Source organism: Triturus cristatus, chromosome 3_2 (genome assembly GCF_964204655.1).
Source record: "Triturus cristatus chromosome 3_2, aTriCri1.1, whole genome shotgun sequence".
In the NCBI taxonomy this organism is placed as follows: domain Eukaryota; kingdom Metazoa; phylum Chordata; class Amphibia; order Caudata; family Salamandridae; genus Triturus; species Triturus cristatus.
This window is the reverse complement of record NC_140584.1, coordinates 559,836,945-559,855,133: the sequence shown is the minus strand read 5'-3', so window position 1 is coordinate 559,855,133 and position 18,189 is coordinate 559,836,945. Positions and strand designations below refer to the sequence as shown.

General features: G+C 42.1%; 1 protein-coding gene across 1 annotated transcript in view; it reads right to left on the bottom strand.

Annotated features, from left to right (window-relative positions):
• Nucleotides 1–18,189, bottom strand: part of VPS13C (vacuolar protein sorting 13 homolog C) — a 2,873,871-nt gene that overhangs the window by 2,280,775 nt on the left and 574,907 nt on the right. Inside the window, exons 16-17 of the mRNA XM_085648297.1 lie at nt 17,149–17,243; nt 16,070–16,212 (exon numbers count right to left, since the gene is read on the bottom strand). Of these exons, the coding sequence (XP_085504423.1) occupies nt 16,070–16,212; nt 17,149–17,243 (238 nt within the window). The remainder of the gene's footprint in view (nt 1–16,069; nt 16,213–17,148; nt 17,244–18,189) is intronic.

The window sequence follows — 18,189 nt, the reverse complement described above, 5'->3', positions numbered from 1 at the left end:
TTTGCTGTTTACGTATTGACCTGTACATGCGACAAAAAATACGTGGGAAGCACCATACACCCCGTACACGTACGCATTCTACAGCACTTGAGAGCCATCACGCACAATGACGTCACATACCCAGTTGCCAGGCACATAAACACTCACCACAACGGCAAAGCGGAAGATCTCACTTTCTATGTGGTAGACAGCATCCCCAAAAACCCTAGGGGAGGTAACAGACTTCTAGCACTAAGGAGATTGGAATCCAGTTACATTCTTTTGTATAATTCAAAAATCCCTAATGGTATGAACGCAGACGAAGCGCTTAATGTCCACCTTTAGTCTAGCGGGTCTCTTGCCGCTATTCCCAATCTCTCTCTAATATTCTGCTACAGTCTGTTCACACGTTTTGTTTATTTCCTTTTTACGTGTGCTTTACATTCTAGCAACCCACTCACTCCATGTACACTATAATCTATTTTTTCCTTGCCTTTGTTTCTGTCCTCTTTTATCTGACTTCATTTGTGCCCCAGGGAATGTTTTCACCCACTCTTTTATTGTAATTACACCTCTCCACACCTTTCTTTCAGTCTTGGCCCACTTGGGCGGCACCCTCCTCCATTTTTTTCTACCCATTATTCGCTTCATTAGGACCACCATAGACGCTCTCTGCTTATAATAGTCCGACACTTTGCCTAGGTATTCTATTTCCTCCCCGGCTGCTCCTGTCTCAGTTGCGAATGTTCACTAGAACTCTTCACGTCTAGACAGGCACCCGTGTGAGACACGATATTTGAAAGCGTCTTTTCCTTTGGACTTTAAAAATAAATCTAGCATTTGGGTATCTTTTCTGACAGATGGATTTTGCATCTCTTATGTATATTTAGAATGTTTCAGATGAAGCTTCCCGTTGTGGGCTTATTTTCATGTCTTCTATGTCCATATATGTACACGGGACAGTGAGACATATAAGGCACTTTGTTTTATTTTCAGTTAAGCAGAATAATTGTCATTTTCATATATATATGCTTCATAATATATGTATGTGTTTAATTTTCACATGTTTTAATTTAAACACGTTTATTTAGTATGTTCGTGTTTTCGCAAAGTCATGCCGATCAGCCCGGTCATGATTCTTTATGTCTATGATGACAGAGTGGTGGTTGCCACGACAACTGCACATTAACATATGTAAATGTCACTGGCATGTGTAACAGACAAGTGAACAAGGCGGTTCGCCGTCGAAACGCGTCTTGCCGCTGTTGGATTAAACTTCTTTTTGCCATCATTTCACGGAGTCTGTGCCTTTCTGCTCGTCGACTGCCAGGATTGGAATTATATATATATATATATATATATATATATATATATATATATATATATATATATATATATATTCATCTCAAAAACGCCCAAGCGCTTAGGACACACTCAACGGTCAGCCCACCATCCGGTTCTGTTGGTTTCAGCTTGTTTCGTTGTTCCAATAAATTCAATGCCTGACGCGTTTCAAGGCGCACTGCCTCTTAATCATAGGCTGCTTTATTCACGAATTTTACACGGACATCTTTGATTCATTTCTGGCATGCTTCTCAATCAGCGGCCCCCTGTGGGCCTCGCTAAGTACGTGCAAGTTGTCTCATGCCTGCTGGGACCTGTAGTCCTAATATATTCCGTGAGAATCTGCAAACAAATTTTTAAAAGCCATTATAAAGTCCTTAAGTAGAGAGACTTGTTTTTGTGCTCCAGATCCCACTTAAGGAATATATATATATATATATATATAACACTACCAAGTTACACCGGATGAGCCAAGGCACTCGCAGGCAGGTGCTGTGATGCGGCGGTGTCCCGCGTTTTGATATCGGCGCTACCAACTCAGTCCTTGTATTCAAACAAAGTTCAGCATTCGCGGGGAGATTCCGTATTCATCTTTAATCAGCAGATAAACAAACAGCAAGACAGACGCGTTTCAGGAAGTCCTTCTTCAGTGTCTCATTGCAGATACCGCGCAGAGGCATTTTAAATTTGAAATTCATGACATCACTTCCGCCGTGCCAAGCAGATGACAGGCATATCTAACACAATATAATGTTATTAAACGGCGGCCATCTTACAACGGTGTCGTCAACATGTAGACTCATTGTTTTCATATGGTATTACATTTGACAAAGTCCAGACAGCGTAATTACATTAATGACACATTACTCTTCATTGTCATGAAAATAAACACACTATATGATATAGTTTTCTCAACTTCGTATAAAGGGAATGAGCATCAAATTTATTTGTGATAAATCCTTGTTAATACAGTCCAGCGTTTATAATACGCTAACCCATTAAATCGGCAACGCTCACAGCAAATAGCTGCTCGTTCAATCACTTTGACTCTGATAGTTTCCAGAAATGGATCACTCTGGTGCTTTGGACGAGAGGGCAATGTTATATTACGCCGTGTATCGGCAAAAAACCTCTCTTAGTCACAAATAAATTATGATACTCCTCTAGATTAGACTGATACAAAGCTGAATGCTGTCGGCAAAGGGGTCAAAGGGGTCAAACGTACCGCAAAACTAGAGAAGTGGTGAAGATGCAAAGAATGAAAACTAAAAACTATAATGTGTTACCAGATGATTTGGGAATACATATAGTAAAAGGGGATAAGTCAAGGTTATCCTGATTATTTGCCAAGATGCACGGCTAACTCCTCTCCGCTATTTAAACCAAAAGGTACTTTGGTGCGTAGATCTATTATATAGCGGGATTCCAGTCGCCGCAATCTCTGTACTCTGTCCCCGCCTCTAGGGTTGATCGGTACATGATCCAACCCAAAGTATTGCAACAGCTCCCTGTTACTACGATGTTTGAGGGCAAAGTGTCTGGCTACAGGATAGTTGCCATCGTTATTCATTATTGCGCGCTGATGTTCCAGAATGCGCATTATGAATTGTGCTGCCAATATATCTCAGCCCAGAGGGGCATAAAAGGCAATAGACCACATGTGTAGTAGAACAGGTGATGCATTTATCTATCTTTTTGGGTCTCGTTATTCCTTCAATGGTGTAACTCAGGGTTTTTTTGCTGTTGGTACAGGCCCTGCATTTGCCACATGGGAAAAAACCTTTCATGTCTTTGAGTAAACCTTTAGTTTGTATGGCAGGGGACAAGTGGCTCTGAACCAGTTTATCTTTCAGAGACCGTGATTTACGAAAAGTTATCAGTGGCACCGCTGGAATGTCTTTGCCAACTACAGAGTCAGTCTGGAGAATATGCCAATTTCTTTGCATTATTTTCCTGAGGACATTAGCATCATCTGAAAAGGTTGTAATCATCCGGAGCTTGCTACCCTCATTGTTCTTTTTCTTCTTCCTATTCTCAACTGTGTGGATATCTACACTGGTTAAAAGTTCTTTTCTCTGGATTTTTTTAACTTTCTGGAGTGCAGATGTCAGTACTTCCTGATTATAGCCTCTTGTTTGGAATCTTGCAATACAGCTCGTAGCAGCAGATGCAAAATCAGCTTCTCTGGAGCAATTTCGTTTCACCCGGAGAAGCTCACCATAAGGTATACTATTGATCAGCTTTGGAGGGTGGTTACTGTCAGCATGCAAGATGGAATTGCCGGCAGTTGGTTTCCGATATAATTCGGTCTCAAGATTTCCATCTTTAACGTGTACCTTCAGGTGTAGATAATTTACTGCCGTGGAGCTGATTTCATGCGTGAACCTTAGATTGAAATAATTACTGTTAAGTTCACTGATGAAATCCTCAGCCTGCTTAACCGATCCTCTCCAAACTAGGAGAAGGTCGTCGATATAGCGATGCCAAACGACTATATATTCTGCCCATTTTTGTCTCTCATTGCTAAGGGCCACCTGCTCCTCCCACCAGCCTACGAAAAGGTTCGCATAGCTTGGGGCGAAGCAGGTGCCCATAGCCGTCCCCGATGTTTGTCTGTACAGCTGGCCCTGGAATAAAAAGATGTTATTATACAGACAAAATTGAATGAATTCAATCAACATGGTGTTGTGTTCCATAAATTTCAGGGATCTTTTGTTCAGGAAGTATCGTATTGCCTCTATACCCTGGCTGTGATCAATACAGGTATACAGACTGGTAATGTCTAGGGCAATTAGTAAAAAGGTAGGTTCCCAGTGGATATCAGTCAGTTGGATGATAAAGTCTTTAGTGTCTTTAACATAGGAATTAAGTTGAATGACAAGTTGATGGAGAATACCATCTATGTAGATCGACATATTTTCTGTGAGACTTCCCTTGGAGGAGACTATCGGTCTCCCCGGTGGATCAACTTTGTCCTTATGGATTTTTGGTAGTTGGTAGAACGTAGGTGTCACTGGGTCACTATTCCGTAAGAAGAGAAATTCATTTGTGTCAAGCATCCCTTGATCGCGCCACTTGGAAATAAGGTCGTGATACCGAGTAATACTTGCTTGATATTGCTCTTTATTCGTTTTTTCATAATACCTAATGTCATTTAACTGGCGATAGGTTTCGCGTATTGTTCTCTAGTGAGTAATACGACGTTACCTCCTTTATCCGAGGGTTTGCAGATTATTTGGTCATCCATTGCCAAATCTCTAAGGATAATTTCTTGTTCGTGCGTTAGATTTTTTCGTTTAGGTTTATGTGATGCAGTCTTAGTTCTAAATTTCAGTAAGTCCTGTAGTACTGCATCCGAAAAGGAGTCGATGGCGTCATATGGTTCCATCCCATTGCCTCTCTCCATCGTTGTTCCAATAAATTCAATGCCTGACGCGTTTCAAGGCGCACTGCCTCTTAATCATAGGCTGCTTTATTCACAAATTTTACACGGACAGCTTTGATTCATTTCCGGCATGCTTCTCAATCAGCGGCCCCCTGTGGGCCTCGCTAAGTACGTGCAAGTTGTCTCATGCCTGCTGGGACCTGTAGTCCTAATATATTCCGTGAGAATCTGCAAACAAATTTTTAAAAGCCATTATAAAGTCCTTAAGTAGAGAGACTTGTTTTTGTGCTCCAGATCCTACTTAAGGAATATATATATATATATATATTCACTGAAAAAACCATAGGTTTCACACATGTTATAGTTAGCGGAAATTTTACTGAAAAAACCAATGAAATTCCCCCGTTATAGTTAGTGCAGGCAACTATAACTCACGCGACCGCAATCCTCTGCTGATGCTAATACTGTATTTAGACACTTATTTGCCCATGTCTTCTTCCATACATTTTTAGCTATACATATATTACAAATATTTTTTTTTCATAAAGACACATATGTCATCAGCAGAAGATTGCGGTCGCGTGAGTTATAGTTGCCTGCACTAACTATAACGGGGGAATTTCATTGGTTTTTTATCAGTAAAATTTCCGCTAACTATAACATGTGTGAAACCTATGGTTTTTTCAGTGAATTTGCAAGGTTTTTTAAATGCTAATTCCTAACTATAACATGTGTGAAACCTATGGTTTTTTCAGTGAATTTGTACGGTTTTTTTAAATGCTAAGTTACTTTACGCCATTCGTGGCGTGCGCGCCCACTTAACGCAGTTCGTTCCGTGGCCACGTTACGCTAGATGGGCCATGTACGCACGATGCGCTTCGCGCACCGTGCGCACATGGAGGACATATGATGCACTTCGTTTCGAAAGGTAATATTTTAATTTTTCGTAATTGTTATAAGCCATGCACAAATGGTGCCCTTCAGGCACCATTTGCACACGGGGTGGAGAGAGTGTGGATAATTTTTTTTTTTTTTTTTTTTTTTTTTTTTTAATATTTCAGTTTATGTCATCTCTAATAAGCCATGCACAATTGTTGCCCTTCGGGCTCCAATTGCACACGGGGTGGGGAGAGTGTGGATAATTTTTTTTTTTTATAATTTTTTTACCGTACGCGTACGGTAAGCGTAATCGGCGAAATTAGCGAAAAAATAAAAATTCCGTTTTTGGCCTTGGGGGACCTTTGGGGACTCCCTCAACATGGCTATGTGTGTGGGAGCTGTCTAAACAGCCCCTTTACATGTTTTTGTGCTTTATATTTTAAACATGACTCTCAGTGCGAGAGAGAAAATGGCGGCCGCCGCTTCCTGGTTTCGGCCGATTCGAATGTTTACTAAGATCTAAGAGCCAATCAGAATCGCGCTCGCGCACGCCACCGTACGCGTACGGTAAGCGTACCGTAAGCGCACCGTAAGCTGGCTCAGATATATATATTGATTTAAAGGCTATTTTCTCAGAATCTACTGAACAGATTTACACCAAACCTACAAAAGGCACTTCCTTGACCTGAGGACTACCTCTCTGCCAAATTTCTAGTAATTCTGTTCAGCCGTTCGGGCTGTAGCCCTGTCTAAAGGTCCTATGGAAAAATGCATGGGAAAAACGCGTTTTGGGACCCCCCTTTTATCTCAGCCCCCGCTTGACGAATCCCCCCGAGACTTTCAGGGTAGGAGCGGAGCGTAGCGCCCCACCTATTTTGAAAAATTCGCGAGGATTCGTCGACCGGCGCCAAAGTTATTCAAAATAGAATGTTGCGGATTTCCTATGGAAACGTGGTCCTAACTATAACTACCTACTGGCGACCGCCAGTAGGTAATATATATATATATATATATATATATATATATATATATATATATATATATAAATATCCATCCATGTTGTTTGCCCTGCATTGAGGACGCACTACGCTGCAGATGACACGAAAATCCTTTATTGCAAAAATGGCATTTCATCCTGATCTTTAACTCTGCCTGACACGTTTCGGGGTTCCAAACCCCTTACTCATAGGCTCGCATTGAAATCCACCGTCAGCTTCCCTGCATGCTCACTAATTTATGCACCTGGGTGTGCCTCTCAGGTGAGTTCCATTTTACATTGCATGTCGGAATTTGTAGTGCACTTACGTGCCGATTCAACCCTTCAGTGGGTCCTGTGTGATTAAAATGCCATCTCATGATTCATTTTTTAAAAGCCCTCCAGTGGGCCTCAGGAATTAAAACAACCAGTTTATATTTACTTCTCTGCTGCACCGCTTGTGATTAGAATATTTCAAAAATCCAGCAGCCTTGCATAACCTTTTCAAGTGGTGCAGCCCTCTACGGCTGGACCTGCCGTAAATTATGTTTCCATGTTGTTTGCCCTGCATTGAGGACGCACTCCGCTGCAGATGACAAAAAAATCCTATATTGAAAAAAATTTACCTCTTCAAGTAAGTTCATACTGAAGTATGTTATCGCCATTAGTACTCAAAATATAACTTGCACTTGTGCTACTGTGGTCATGACTGAACAGAGCTCCACAGGCTCAACTCCTGAAGCCACCCAGTCCATGATACTGATGTTGTGTTAAGATATTTCCTTGAAGGATCATGTCACTTGAATCTGAAGATGGCCCCTATGAGCACCCCAATGTATTACAGCGGCATCAGTCACAAATGTTTGAATTGTGAGGCCCTGCTGAAAGCCATACCATAAAGAAGATTTTGAGGTCAGCACTACCACTGGAGGTACTGGGCTGTATGAGGAGACAGGGTGAGGTTGTCTTCCCATCTGTCTGAGTGTGTCCACCACTGGCCCTCAAAGCACTGCTGCAATGATCTCAAATGAATAGGGGCATGTAGAATAAGGAAAATGCAGGATGCACTTGAGCCCAGAAGAGATTAAGTCGGTCATGACGTTGGGTGAATTGTTTTCAGAAGATTGCAACACTTCTGTCAGATATATAATAATCTTTCCAGTCAAAAATACACTCTTGCATTTAAAATGTCCAATACTTTTCCAAGGTAGTATATGGATTGCACAGGGATTGATGGTGATTTTTCATGATTGACAAGTAACCTCAGATGATTCAGTACAGAGGTTGTCACCTGGAAATGATGAAGAACTTGCTGTGTAGTTCAGTGCCTCATCAATTAATCGTCTAGAAATGAACAGACAACAATCTTTTGTCTATTGAGAAGTGTCAATACCACTACCATGTGGACAATAGTTTATCAGGCCAAATGGAAGAGTTCAAGCTGAATGGAAGAACCATAATGTTCACTGCTTATAATGAATCTCACACATTGTGTGATATATTTTTGCAATGGAAATATGCACCCTTAAGATCTATGGAGCATAGCCAGTCTCCTCAATGGAGTGGAGGGTAGATTTGATGGAGTGCTAGCATACTGCACCTCTCCTTCTGAATCAAACTGTTTGGTAGCTTGAAATCTAGATCTGGTCTAAATTAAGTAACACAAATATATTCCAAATCCTTCCAGTCTTCTTCTGAATATGGATCCTGACCTTCTGTTGATGTTTGCACAGATCATGTTGGTGTGACTTTTTTTGGGAGGAATTGCCAATGATGGGTTTCTGAACTGGAGACAACAGACATTTTGCATAATATTCAGAACTCATTTGTCTCTTATGATATTCTTCCTATTAGTTTGAAATGGCTTCCATCACCAAAGTGGGTAACAGAAGAGAGGGAAGTGAGGAGTCACTGCTAGACTCCTTCAGGAGGTTTACTCACCGCTACCAATGGTTGATGTCAACCTTTTTCTCAAGATTCACACCTTCGTGCTGATAAGGCGGTCTTTGCTACTAATGCTGCAATTGGGGGCTCTTAGGAATGCTTCCTCTGTTCCTTTTGTTTCTCTAGGCCTAGGGTGTTAATGTCTCCAGCTTTGACTTCCTGTATAGGACATTTATTCATCCTAATTTAAGAAAATCTTAGGGCCTTATTTAGATTTTGGTGGACAAAACATGGTGGATATTCCACCTGCTATATTTAAGTGCCATAGGATATAATGCATTTCTATTACAGCATATGGGACATCCATCACATTTGTGATGGAGTATCCCATTAGCCACACTCTAAATAAGGCCCTAAGTCTTACTTAACAAGGGGACATTAATAACAGTTTGTTGAGCTACCAGTTTGAGAACTGTGAAAACAGTCTTCATGAAAGGCTGTGGCAATCTCCATGTGCATCTATAGCCGAATAGACTGCAGCAGCATTAAAGATTTGGTTAAAGAAGATCACCCCCCGATGAGATGTAGCTTAGCTGCCAAAGATGACAGCTGCAATTTAGATCAGCTCTGCGAAACCCACGTTAATTCTTCATCATTTTGCTTCCCCAGATGAAAAACCGGTTCTCACCTGGGATCGAGTGACAAGAGAGCTCAAGGCACTGTGGGAGAGAAATGTTTTTCATCGCTGACATTCCCTGCAGTCGTGGGAATAGCCAAGGATCCAAATGCCGCCAGGGGATATGAGCATGGTCTAGGCAGTGATCATGTGGGAAGAAAGCAAGCAGCTGTTGCCCTATGGGAAAGGACCTGCATGCAAATGAGCCACTTTCAGGTTTGGGCAGCGCTTCTGTGGTCATCAGCAGAGCTGAATTTGCCGTATGGGCCTTACCGGGGTCCTAATTCACACTCCCAAAAGGTCTGCCCTGCCCTCCAGATGCTGGCGAGTGACCTGAGCAGGTCTGAGATAGCACCCTCCCGACTGCCATGAGAGGTGCAGAGGAAGCAGCGACTGGGTCCTCACCCCAACCCTTGGGCACCATGTAAAGCCAGCTGGGCATTCAGGGAGATGCAGCCTCGGGCTCAAGAAACTTCGCTGGCTTATTATATACTACTGGTGGGGAACAGTCACCCACAGAGAAGAACTGTCTGACCCCTGATACTCATCTGGGCCCCTGCCCTGAGTCCAGGGGCCCCACATTCCCCATCTTCCTCGCCTTTCCATTCTGGTACACGCAGGACTTTACTGCTAGGGTCGGAGCTTAGCATTTTGAGAGGCACTTGGCTCGGATTGCTCGTGCCCCCTCACTAAAATGTAGTTGATGGCAGGCGTGTCAGCTCCTCATTTCTGGCTGGAGGCGTTCGGGAAGAATGAAGATAACAGTGATTATCATGGCCAAGAATAAACCCCCCCACAAAGTCAAACACTATACAATTTGCACAATCTTGGGTATTGGGGCAGCCCCCCCATGCCTGGACTCATTGCGGAGTCAACTACATAAAATCAAGGTCTTTCTGGACTACACTAAACTGGAACAGCAACAATGGAAATCCTACGTCAGAGCTAAGAGACCACAATATCCGATACCTCAAGGTTACAGGAGGGCCTGTCAGAGGGCCCTCTGTGATTGGGGGGGGATTGAAATGGAGTGGTTAATGAAGCCAGGATAGGCTTCAGGGAGGAGACAGGACAACCAATAATCGTTCCCAATGACACCGCTCATTGATGCTATGGGCCTCTCCAAATTCTCGCACCTATTTCACTTGCACAAGCTAGAGTACACGTTTCATTGTGGGGCACACAACACTTTCTCTTCACTAAACTACTTTCTATTATCTAAGGTAGACGTACACAGAGTTGCTGCGGCACACACCCACACCAGGGAACTCTCAGACAATTCTCCGACAGATATACACATCAAGACAGGTTAATCTAAGCCTCCAATGCGATGGAGACTGGTCACGTGGTCTCCTCAAAATAAGGCATATAAAGCCTGCATAGGCAAGGCTGTAGAAAAATACTTTTTCTAGAGCCAAGGATCCAGGACTTCTCACAGTTTCCTCTGGGAAGGCTTCACAGCGGCTCCACAGGTGAGAAGAGCAAGAAATTAGAATCAACTGCAGACTTAAAATCACAATTTTGAGATCTGGATGTATGCTGTTGCAGGGACCCAGATCCAGAACTACGTAAAGACCTAGCTCACACCCAGCAGCTGCTTCAGCAAACACTCTTAGACAAGGCAAAGAAAATATGGTTGCCATCTTACCAATGGGGAGCCAAATCAAGCAAGGTACTTCATCAACTAATTTATAATTATGGGTCAGGGTTTTAGGGTGTCTTTTTTTTTTTAACATTTATGTCTGTATTTATCCATATTTATTTTTGGTCCATTTTATTGGTATTTATCCGTAATTCTTTTATGTTTTGAGAATAAATAGAGTCGTAAAATGGTCTCTTACCACATTTATTTAACTGATAAACATGCACTCACACTTTGATGCCTTTCACTATTTAGCAAATTAAGCAGCCAAATATAACAAAACACTACATCGACAGGCAAATATTAGCATTTTATACACATATATGTTAGCATATGCCTGCATTTAAAAAAAAGTCTGATCCTGCTTTTAAATCCCCATGGTGTCTATCTGAATTACCGTTGGTCTGGAATTCATGAAGGACAACAAGAAGAGCCATTTGCAAGAAGCACAACTTTCTGTATTTTTCCACATACTATATTACAGTCAAAAACAGATACCCTCTGCCCCTTATCCCAGAGCTGTTAGACAAAGTAAAGGATGCAGTTAATCACCCCTTAGATCTAGTTTGGTGTAAATTATCACCTATTGAGGGTCAGAAAAGGAGATGAATGGAAGACAGCCTTCCGGACAAAGTTCCGATTACATGAATATTAGGTAGGGCCCATTGGGCTTTGCAATGCCACTGGCCGCCTTCCAATTTTTTATTGACGAGGTCCAGCACTTCATTGATGTATGCTGTGTGGTTTGCATTGATGACATTCTTATCTACTCTACATCAATGACTGAACATGTACAACAAGTATGGGCCATTCTACAACAACTGTGAAAGCACAGTTTATATGCTAAACTGGAGAAAAGTGAATTCCATCAAACGGAAGTAGAATTCCTGGACTATGTACAAGGACCCGGTGGAGAGAAAATGGACTGAAAAAAGGTAAGAAGCAGTATTGAATTGGCCATCCCCAACAACTGTAAAGCAGATACAAAACTTCTAGGTTTTGCAAACTTTTACCAGCGCTTTAGACATCATCTTTCAGAAACCCTCACACCTATTACACGGTAGCTTCATACAGGAGGAACATTTACCTGGGATTGCACAGCAGAACATGCTTTTCAATGTCTCAAAAACAAAAGTTTACAGATGTTCCCATTTTGGCCTATCCCGATACTAGACGGTCTTTCTTTGTTGAGGCTGAAGCTTCACAGTTTGCCATTGGGGTACTCCTCTCTCAGCGCAATGTAGACACGGGGCAAATGTACCAGATAGCATACTATTCCAGTAAAATGCGTCCCGCTGAACAAAACTATCCAATTGCAGACAGAGAATTACTTGTCATAAAGCTAGTTTTTGAAGAATGGCGACAGTACTTCTAAGTGGCAAGACATCCTAAAAGCCAACAGCGTAGGGCTGTTCTTTATGCAGGCTGAAAGCAAGTTCCATATTTTGACCGTCCCTAACAGAAAGCTTCTTCCGCCCCATCGAGTTCTCTTGATCCAGGGAGTTTGTAGGAGTTGCTATTTGCGGAACTTAGATTTCTGCAAAGGGAATACCAGTTCAGGTGTTTCTTCAGGAACTGAGGCCCGGTGTCGTGCAATGCCTTAAAAGCTAGGCATTGAGATTTAAACTTGATCCTCTTGTCCACTGGGAGCCAGTGCAGAGTTCGGAGACAGTGGAAAACTGTCTGCGACCTAGGGATATCCAGCAGTAATCTAGCTGCCGCATTTTGGAGGCGCTGTATCATCTGTAGAAACTCTGATTGGATACCCATGTACAAAGCATTACAGTAGTCTAATCTGGACAGGGCTAATGCTGTTACAAGTGTTTTCAGGGAGTAGGGCAGGATAAACAAGCTGACTTTCCAGATAGTTTTTAAGATGATAAAAATAGTAAAGGTGAGTGTATTGATCTGATTCTTGAATGTCAGTTTGTCGTCGAAAATGAAAACCAAGTTTTTCACCATCTGCACTGGAACAGGAAAGTCTCCCAAACTGGAGGGCCACCATCTAGGTGACCAGAATGAGGTATTAGTATATAACAGAAGGACCCCCATTTCTACCGCCGTTAAGTTTTAGGCAATTAGACCTCATCCACTAGTTTAACTGTATCATGCAGCTGTTAAATAGATCCACTGTCTCTTTGACATTGTTTGACACTGACACTACTAACTGGGTGTCGTCAGTGTATGATACTACTGAGAAGCTGTGCCGTCTGATGATTGTAGTTAGCGGGGTCACACACATTAAAACGCAAAGGGCTCATGGGCAAACCCTGTGGCACCCTGCAGGGGTGTTTAAATTGCACAGACAAGAAGGCTCCGGACTCTACTGAATGAACTCTGTTGGAGAGAAATTATGTCAGCAACTAGAGGGCTGGGCCTCTGACTCCCAGCTCAGATAGCCTGCTGGCTAGTATTTCATGGTCCACTGTGTCAAAGGCCACCGATAGATCTAACAAAATCAGGGCGGCCTTACCCCCAGCGTCCAAAATAGCTCTTTCCTTCTGCTCTCATGACCAGAGCGGTCTCAGTGCTGTGCCCGTACCGGAACCCGTATTGTGAGGGATCAGTGTTGTCACGTTCCAGTAGTTGCCAGAACTGTTCACTCCCTTCCTAAGCTTGGGGGAGGGCTAATGGTGGCACTGTTAGGTAGCTGGTCCAAGGGACAATGTATCCTGTGGGGGTGTATGGAACCAGTCTGGCACCATCCTAAATTTATGTCATCACCAAACGTGCAATTCCTACTGATAAGTGGAAACACATCAGCAGAGGCTAAGAAGCTGCATGCAAAGAACTTGCTCATGTATCAAAAGTTGAAATTCCATGCGGTGTGACTAAAACAGGGCCTTGGGATGATTATCCAATTTTAAAATTGAGACTTCAATTGTGGAAAGTCTTATGAGAACATTATTAAATAAGCCTTCAACAAACACATCTGAAAGAGATGCAGCATGGCATCCTTGAAGGCTGCCATTTGCTGTGGGGTTGACAATGGGATGGGAAATTTAGGGTGTGCCGGACCAGTGTGAGATTGGATCAGAGTGAGAAGATGCATAAATGGTATGATCTTGACACCTTCCTTCCTGATTTTGAATGGTTGGTTGAACTAAGTCCCGCTTAGCTTCCTTGTGTGTACATCACCTCTACGTCTTCAACATACTAAAGGACTTTGAGCAGGAATGGGACTTCCTGTACCGATTGCAAGAAGCCCTGTTACTTGGAGAGGGAGCGGAACTCATGTTTCAACTACTACCTCTTTCTATGTTTGTCGATGTAGAGTTTCACCTCCCACTCCTGGATTGCCTTCAAATGCAGAAGAGCACATTTATCACAAAACGTCTTGTCATGAATAGAGACCAAGCACAAAAGACACATGGTTCTGCATGGTCAGTATCCGACACCTTGAATCCTATTGTTTTTGGAAGAGACATAATCCCTAGAACTTTGTCTAAAGTCAATTTTCAAGTGATCTGAAGACAAAGTTGAGAGCACTGCTCAGATCCCCATTGAAGGACGCTGAAAGAAAGGAAATGATGTCAAGACACAGTGCTGATGTTTGCATGTAGTTCCACTCCGTCACTTTTGGGGCAGTACAGAATCCCCACAGAGCCACAAGACACCATTTATTAACATGCAAAATCATTGCAGTAAAATTAGCTGGATCCAGTCTGGTGCCTGAGGATCGTCTAGAGGCGAGGAATCTGCAGTTAGAACTATTCATCACTATGATGTCTATAATGCAGTCTAGAGTGTGGTCTGAGAGGAGAATGCAATCTTTGAGTTGGAGTCTTAGGTTCGCCTTGGTGATGATGATGCTATGTTAGGCATAATGTACAGTGTTGATGGTGGGGCACTGGTTGTGCCCCACCACCTGCAATGGTATGTAGAATTAAGGATTAATCAGATCTTAGTGGAGAAGTCTCCATAGGCACAGCGGGCTTAGCAGTTCACTGGATTCTTCAAGGTGGAGAATCGGGATTGGGTCTTAGAGTAGAGTAGGACTTTGAGTCTGAGGCAGAAGGCAGTGGTGCTTGGATGTTGTAGAAAGCATACATGTTGTCGGATATCTATGCTTTCTCCATGTTGATTGTCTCCTCTATGGTAAACTCGCAGCCACAGCAACTTGACTCGATGAAATTAAATTAGACATCAATCAGGACTGGTGCCATCTTCCATGTAGGTGTCTCCTATTAGATCTTCCTCTAGGACCGCAGAGATGGACGTTGGAGCACTGGCAGAAGCTACCCCTTTTGATCATTCTTCTGACCTTCAAGTTCATCCTGAGAGGAACTCTTGACATCTGTGCTGCTCCTTCTGAAGTCCATGAAGATGGATGTTCCCTCCGTCCTTCGAGGTGTGGCTTGAAAACTTCCAATGTTGGTAGCACATGTCAGGAATATGGGTTTATGGAAGGGTAAAAATACCTAGATAGTGAAGATCAGTTTGTACCTTTTTCTGTGAAGAAAGAAAAATATTTCCTCGCAGAAAATCACAGAAAAAAAATCTAAGTCCTAAGAGATATTGAGTAAAACGATTTAGAGGAAGTTTTGAAGGATTTCCAACAAAAAAAAAAAAAACAGAGGCCGAACTTAGTGCTCCAGGATCCTAGCACCAGGAGCCAGAAAAGGAACTGGAACATGATGGGATACTGTATGATTAGTGGTATGGTGTGATGTACGTTATTCAGCCTTTCATGGATGCAGCCTACATTGCTACACAGCCCAATGTTCTCCTCTATTTCTTTTAAAGAGGGGTTGTTTGTGAAACAGGGTTTTTCTTATCACCTAGCTTTTCTTTGTGATTTTTATATTTGTAATGGGGTTTTGGTCTTAAACAAAATAAATGAAATTGGTTAGTATGCTTTTTTAATAGGCTGCTTAATCCTTTTTAAATTAATAAAATACAGTTTTTTTTTTTAAAGAAAAGCCTAAACAAACTATTTTTTCTTCGGAAAAGTGCCCTTGGATCTAGAGCAGGATTGGGACAGTTCAGAACACTCCTTGATGAAGAACCATAGAATCTTAAAAGGGTCAGCGTAATTTTTCACAACAATGTATTCGTATGATATGAATAACTTCACTGCGAATATACGATATTTCACTTCTGTTCAGGAGTTTCATTTAAAATGCAGCATGGCTCGCAAACGTTTACGAAATATGTCACTGACAACATGCAGCAGGTTGAGAAGCATCACAATCTGGTCCACTAAACTACACAATTCAGTTCATAGGGCGGTTAATAAAGCTTCAGAAAACGGCATTCATTCAATGGATCACGGAACCGCCTGTAGCATAAAGCATTACTCACTTCAGTGCCTGGGCACCTGGTCTCTGCAAGACGATTGTGCTTAAGTCAATGATCTGTACTTTCAGGATTTCTGGGACATGTTGGTTTTCTCGAATAGTTATTGAGGTGCTTAAAAGTTTGAATGATAATACATGAGCAACATACTGTAAAAGAAAGAAAGCCGAGTTAAGAAAACGTTACGGAACCACTGACAAAAAGCACCATTATGTTACGCTAATATGAATGTCTTTTCCTGCTTTCGGCCTATTCTGTGTTTCTCAACCCATTCTCTCTTACTCCACCTCTCCTTGTATGTAATCTGTCAGCGGACTGTGAAAATGGATCAATGTATTTGTGCTTCTTCTACCTCTGTATAAGCGGACTTATCCCTCCATCCTATCTTTGCCTCTTTATTTTATTGTCTCCCATCAACCTTCCCATACCCTGCTGGTTACTCACCCTTCATCTCCCTCCGCGGTCAGTGACCCACTAACCTGCTAAGAATTTCCAACCAAAGGCACACAGTCTTGTTCAGAAAGTAGCCTGAGCTTGCTGCCCTTCACCCACCTGCATCGAGGAAGCAGTGGAATGAGGGCAGAGGTGAATGGAACATGAGAGGAAGAACACGTTAAGAGAGTAGAAAAGACAGGGAAAGGAAGGGGGAGAGAACCGTAAAGGGAGTGAGTAAGCGTGTGAGGACCGCAGAGTCCTGAGTGGGCGGTGGCTGGCTCTGTAGGTGTGTGTCGGGCACAGCTAGAAAGACTGGACGCTCTTTTGAAGAAGGTTAATCAAAGAATTCGCGTAGCATCCACCAACACTTTACAGTGATATGATTTATGTTTTTTGCTACATTCAAGGACTTTGCGAACATAAGCTGTTTTCTACTTTAGCACATGGACTTTGGAAGAGCTAAATGCTTTTTAGCTAGACCTAAAAGAGCGAATATCATCTTAAATGAACCACCCCACTAGAGCACTGCTGGATGTAAGCAATCTGGTACATATAGTTTTATCTCAGATAAAAAGACGGTAAGAATAAGTTAAACCTATTGACTAGCGAATGTGACTACATATTATAACCCTTATAAAAAATTAGTTTACCTCCTTTGGTAATGCAAGGTTGTTCAAACTTTCACTGTATCCAATAGCAGTAAAAAGCTTTTTCTTTTCTTCAGGAGTCATTAGGTCATCTATATCTACAGAAAGAAATGACTTGTTTAAAACGTGCTGTGCTGACAATATTTAACTCTAGCGAGTATTATAAAGTATAAACATTTTCTATGTAGATCAGCTTGCTTCATATCTGGAAGTAGAAGTCACATCATGTTTGTATTTTTGTTAATTCACAAATAGCACACTTAATATTAAAAAGTTCCTTATAAACGTTTCCTAGCTTGTATAGAAATGTTCTTTCTTGGAAATGACATTGTTTCAATATTCCTGTGGCACAAACACGCTTTTTACGTCCATTTATTTCTGCAATTAGGTCCTGTGCCACATTGAGGCCGTTACTGATCCAAGAGTATAGACAATTTACGTAGTTCTAACTCAAAAAGCCATTCCAAAGGGACAAACAGTGCAAGATTTACAACAGATAATCAAACTGCCAATACAACGGCAAACATGGACAGTGTAGTTTAAGATTAAACCAAATACATAATTTCTCTGTGGGCGGAAAGTGGTAGGCGATGTGCATAATGTCATGAAGGAGAGAACAAGTTACTTGCACTTGGTAACCTTTCTGATGGATAGGAGGGCTCCTGCAAAATCTTTACTCAACCCCCTCCCAAAGCTTTAGACTGGGTCTGGACATTTGTTCTAGCCTTTTCCACTTCATCAGTGTCAGAAGTCACTGACCCTATTCAACAGCTACGTCTCTTTACTGCACCAGAAATAACTTGTCAACCAACATAGAAGGTGCCACAGATGCTAGTGGCAACAGTTGCATCCATTGTCCATGCCTCAATAGATAAAAGGATGTTATGTTAAAATTTCTTCGAAAGCGCACATACACGGATTGTGTTTTTGGCACTGACTTAAGGTATTGCTGGAGCCCCATGTATTTAGTTGTCTGCAGAATCTAGCTATAGGCTTGGGTGAATAGCCAAGTCTTAAGAAGCCTTCGTAATCTAGAGAATTCAG